General features: G+C 47.5%; 1 protein-coding gene across 1 annotated transcript in view; it reads left to right on the top strand.

Moving 5' to 3' along the window:
- The first annotated feature begins 6 nt into the window (after positions 1–6).
- Positions 7–5,533, top strand: part of AKT2 (AKT serine/threonine kinase 2) — a 28,095-nt gene continuing 22,568 nt past the window's right edge. Inside the window, exons 1-2 of the mRNA XM_006140450.1 lie at positions 7–95; positions 1,738–1,849. Coding sequence (XP_006140512.1) covers positions 1,749–1,849 — 101 coding nt within the window. The 5' untranslated portion in view covers positions 7–95; positions 1,738–1,748. The remainder of the gene's footprint in view (positions 96–1,737; positions 1,850–5,533) is intronic.

Raw genomic sequence — 5,533 nt, 5'->3', positions numbered from 1 at the left:
CCTGCTGAAGAGTGATGGCTCCTTTATCGGGTATAAGGAGAGGCCCGAGGCCCCTGATCAGACCTTACCTCCCTTAAACAACTTCTCTGTGGCAGGTGCGTCTCAGGGCGAGTGGGCCAGGGTGCCCCTGTGCTCCGAGAATGACTGACTGGTCTTGTGTTGAGTGTACATGGGCCTGACATTCTTGAGCTGTGGGCCTGTCCTGGGCTTGTTTGCCTTTAGATCTCTTTCCTGCCTTCTGTGCTCTCGTTCTGTTGTCAGCTGGGCCAGGCAGGGCTATTTCAGTGGAGATGGGGAGTAGGAAGAAGGGAGAAGCCAGGGCATTTTCCATACCCTATCCTGGGCAGTATCTCCTGTGTGGCTCCAGCTTCCGCCAACCAGGCCCTGTGGTTCTAGCTGATGTCAGATGTCTCCCATCTCATACTCTGGTGACAGCCTTCTCCCTCTATCCCTCTTACCTAGGGAGGGTCATGGCATCCCATACGTTCACCCCAGATCACAGGGCTAACCTCATCTCTTCCATTCCCTGTGTGGTACCCAGAGTGGTGCCTTCCAACCAGACCGTAACTAATGCTAACTGCATAAGCCTAAAGCATTTGCCTGGGCCTTGCAAAACACGGTAGTGCTTGACCACCACCAACCCCCACCCCAGGCCTCTGCCTCTTTCCATCTAAAATTGGCCACCATATCCTGTTCTATCTGCTAAGAACATTCTAAAAGCATCCCCAGCTCCATGGCCACAGTCTTAGCTCAGGCCAGTGTCCACTTACTCCTCAGGGCCATCTCCACTGGTGTCTCTGGAATCTGGCTCCCATTCCCACCCTGTTCTGCATAAAGCTTTTTCCTGACTACTGTCCCTGGATGTTGATGACCCCGACATGAATTTTTCCTGCCTCAGCTTCTCATCTGAACTCCCAGTCTGTTCCAAGCAGCTTCTTGGATATTGTTCTCTAGGTGTCCTTTATCCCTTCCTTCCTACCTACTATGTGCCAAAATGACCTTCAAATCTCCCCTCCCCTAGCCTCTGTTTCCTGTGTCCAGGGAGGGCCTTATTAACTCCCTGATTGTAAGACCAGGACCCTGGCCTTATGTTAGATGACACCCATTGTCTGTGGCCTATCTGCCTGTCTGTTCTGGGGTCCCCCAGCCTCTCCACTTGGGTCTCTATGTCCCTGGGCTACTGGCCTCTAGTCTCCCCCTCTACATGGCAGCCAGAGGGATCTATCCATCTCAGTCTGTTCTTTCTCTATTTAAAAGCCGTGGCTCCCTGCTATCCTGAGACTGGTTCAGGTTCCCCATTGTGGCCTCCAAAGCCCTGCTTGACTGATTCCAGCTTACCCTCCAGGATTGTTCTTACTTCTCCACTCCTCACACTTAGGACAGAACCAGCCATCCTCTTAAGTATACTGGGCATCTTCTCACTCTGGCTTCTGTACCCAACCTTTGACTGACTGTCTAAGTTCCCTTTGCCCTTCAGTTCAGAGGTGCCCCTTCCTCTGGAAAACCCTCCCTGACCCCCCAGGTTGGGTTCTACACACTTCTGGGCTCCTCTCAGCACAGTCCTGACTACAGAGCCATCACTATCTGGTAGTCTGGCTTCTTGCACACACATCCTACACCTTGAGCCCTGGGAGAGTAGGGTCAGAACTGTCTCAGTCACTAACGTGTCCCCAGCACCATCTGGCATGGGACTGGCAGGCCATCCTTCATTCTCCTGCTTTAAACCTTTGCCTGCAGAATGCCAGCTGATGAAGACTGAGAGGCCACGGCCCAACACCTTTGTCATACGCTGCCTGCAGTGGACCACAGTCATCGAGAGGACCTTCCACGTAGACTCTCCAGACGAGAGGTGAGTCTGTGCTCCATGTGGCTATGGCCCTTTGGGAGTGACCATGGCCAGTGTGAGGAACAGGGACTCATGCAGACTAAATCCCCTTGGGCCCTCAATAGGAGTTTCCATTCTTCAGTACTTCTGGTATTTGGGGATCTTCACAGTTGGAGCTTAGAAGAGCTGGGGTTCCTAGTCCGAAGACCCTCTCTGTGTCCTCAGGCTTGAGGGCACATTGGTGTCGGGCAGAGTTTAGTAATAGACCTCTGGGCCTGGCTTCAGGGCCTTTGTTATTAACTTGCCCATCTGGGGAGGGCCAGGGAGCTACAGTCTAATGACCATTTTTATTGATTATGAAGCAGGTGGTTTGGAGAGACAATTTAAAAAGATTAATTTAATCATTAGAAACAATGATTTAGAGTCCTCTGGTTCAAAGACCTGACAGTATATGGAGGTGTTGAGTAGAAGCTTCACTTCCCTCTCTGCCCCTTCTATCCAGCTCCCTGTTCCTCCTCCCTTGCCATCAGTGCTGTTTTTAGCTGTTCTTTTTTATTTTTTTAAGAATTATTTATTTATTTATTATCATTATTTTCAGTTTGATCAGAGAAAGAGAGAGAGAGGGAGGAAGTGAGAGAGGAAGTGAGTGAGTGAGAAAACAAGCCGCTAAGTCTGGGACTCGAACTGTGGTTGGCCATGTGGGAATCCAGCACCTTTAACCACCATACCACCTGTTGACTCCTTTAGCTATTCTTAGTATCCATGGCATAGACACTATCTGTGTCTCGCTGCCCTTGTTTTTTCTTGTTACACAGAATGTAGCATTGTAAACACTGAGTCCTAAACTTGCCCTTTCAGGGAATAGGGAACCTTGGGGATCTTCCTGCTGCTGAATTCTTTGTTTTGCCCTTTTTTTTTTTTCTGGTACTAGCTGGACATGTGTGTCCCCAAGTTTATTCAGCAGCTTTTGTTTTTAAGTGTATTTGTATCTTCCATGATTGAATGAGATAAACAGAGAGACAGGTACCCCCAACAGGATTTTTTTTTCTTTTAAGTTTTTATGTATTATTTCTTTGAGCAAGAGAAAGAGACAATAACAGAGATATAGCACCTCCAACACAATCCTGATGCCAAAAATCCACCCCTTTATTTTTTTTTCAGTTTGTTAGAGAAGGATGTATGCAGTTACTGAGGAGAGATGGAAAGAGAAAAAGAAGGAAATTGAGAAAGCACTGCCCCCCAGCCCCTTGGGGGATGCTCATACCACAATCCCGTCTCCATCTCTTCCCTCCTTTTGAGACTTTGGGCATGTATGCATATGCATCTGGCATGTTTTTCAAGCCACCAGGTTAAGGACTTGAGCCATGTGGTAACACTGTGGTCAACCAGCTACCTTAACAACAAGCCACAGGCTGGTCCTAGTTCTTTATTAATGCTTCCTGGGATTGTTCCCAGGCTTTGGCTCATTACAGACAGCGCTGTACTGAAATATCTTGTGTTTAACTTGTTTGACATGCACGTAGGTAAATCTGTAGGATAAATTCTTAGATGTAGGATTACTGAGTCATGGGGAATATTGTAATTTTGTAATATTAGGTAATATCCCATAGCCTTGCGTTTTCATACAGTTGGATTTTTCCAGTCTGAGCAACAGGAAATTGAACTTCAGTGTAGTTTTAACTTTCCTTTCTCTGTCTGTGTTTGACTCTCAAAGGCCTGTTTCTGACTGTTTATTTTTCTGTTGGGTGGTTGATGTTTCTGATTTATATCTGGATGTTAACTTACATAGGGGGACCAGCAGTTAGCATAATGGCTATGTCACTGGACTTTAGTTGTAGTTGACCGTGGTTCGAGTCCTGGACCCAGTGGCTAAACTCACACTGGGCGCGTCTGTATGCATGCCCAAGATCCTGAGAGGAGAATGGAGGAGAGGGGATTGCGGCATGGCCATCACCCCTGGGGGGTGATTTCTTGCTTTCTGTCTCTTTGTCTCTCTCTGTCTTTCTGGCGAGCACACGTGCCCTATAGCAAAAACAAAACAACAACAACAACAAAAAAATACATACTAGGAAGCTTAGCTCTTTGCAGTGAGTGGGAGGTATTTTGCACCTCATTTTGAGAAATACTGCTCCAGGTTGCCCATGGGGTAAAGCTTAGCTGACCCCTAGAGAACCCAGAAATAGTGCCACCCAAGAGAGCTCTCCACCATCATGCAGATATTCTGTATCTGCCCCATCCAGGCGGTAGCCACTAGCCCCATGCACTTACAGGTCACTAGAAATGTGGCAGCTGAGGAATGGAATTCCATGTGACCTCTGGCTCTTCTTAGATGGTGCTGTTCTAGAGTCTGCACAAAGCAGTATCACAAGACTTGTTGCCATAGTCCACATTGCAATTATTATTGGCACATATTTTCTCAAGGTTACAAATATATTTGCCTCACCAAGGGATTGCAAACCATCAGAGGCAAGCTGAGGTGTTACTCATTTGAAAAGTAGGGACCAAAGCATGGACTGTCATTAACAACAATCAAGACTAAGAGGTGCATAGGTCCTGGTATTTGGGCAGAGCTCTGAGGAGTGAATAGGAGTTGGCTATGGCCATAGGATGGAGAAAAGTCTAGAAGGGAGACCACATCCAAAGTCCTGGAGGTGAACCAGTGTGTGTGTGCCCCAGGGACCACAGAGAATCAGGGCTAGGAGGGACAATGGAGGTGCTCTGAGCTGGAGAGCTTTGCCAGGCCTTGGACTCTAGATAGAGGTCCCCACAGGGTTTGGTGGTGTCTTAATAAATTGAGTTTGTTATAGGGTTGTTAAAAGATTCAGTGGATGATAAATTGGAAGCCCTGGATTCAGCAGTACCTAGCACACAGATTGTGTGCAGTGGGGAGCTGGTAAAGTGTTTAGTAGGCAAGAGGGATGCTCTAGTTTCACTTTTTACAAAATAACATGCCCTTCCTTGTGGGGGAGAGTCCCATTATCAGGACTGTGGGGGCTGGAGTGTCTCTGTCTTCTTAGCTGGAGAGTAAACTGCCAGAACTACTCTGAGAGACCAAACCCCGCATTCCTGACCTTCACCCAGAGAGGTGTGAGCTAGGAACCCAGCAAGAGGGTGGCCCACTGCTCTGCACATGGCTGGGTGCTGCAGTCCTTGTCCTGCACACAGGGACCTGAGGTCAACTAGCTGCTCCTGAGCCTGGGGACTGAGGGGTCGCAGGAAGATAGGTGCCACATTGGTGACTTGGTGTTGCCCAGATGCTGCAGAACCCTCCCCACTGGGCTTCTGATTGCCTCCTTCCTTTTCCAGGGTAGTCAGGGACCCTCTTTGCCCCAGCTCATTGTTTCAAACATAGAAAAGTTGATAAACTCATATGAAGAATGACTAGGTTCTTTGTACCAAGATTCAGCAGTTCATCATTTGCTTCATCTGGCTCTGAATACCGAATCTTGAACTCCTGTTTGTATTGTGATGCTTTACTCCTTAATGCTTCTCCTAAGCAGGCATCTCCTAAGAATAAGGACTTTCTTGTATAGAATCAATGATACCATTATCTCACCTGAGTTGATTCTAATGCACGTTTCCTAATATCCTCTTTATAGCCATGAAAATTTCCCTGTTTTCAAAATGTTACTTTTCAAACCACAGTTCCTTCAAGGTCCTTGTCTCTTTGATTTGCTTTAATCTAGTTCTTTGGTCTTCTCTGCCCCC

Source organism: Tupaia chinensis, unplaced genomic scaffold (assembly GCF_000334495.1).
Source record: "Tupaia chinensis unplaced genomic scaffold, TupChi_1.0 Scaffold000037_18, whole genome shotgun sequence".
NCBI lineage: Eukaryota > Metazoa > Chordata > Mammalia > Scandentia > Tupaiidae > Tupaia > Tupaia belangeri.
Note: the sequence above shows the minus strand (reverse complement) of the source record. Positions and strands in the feature narration are given on the sequence as shown.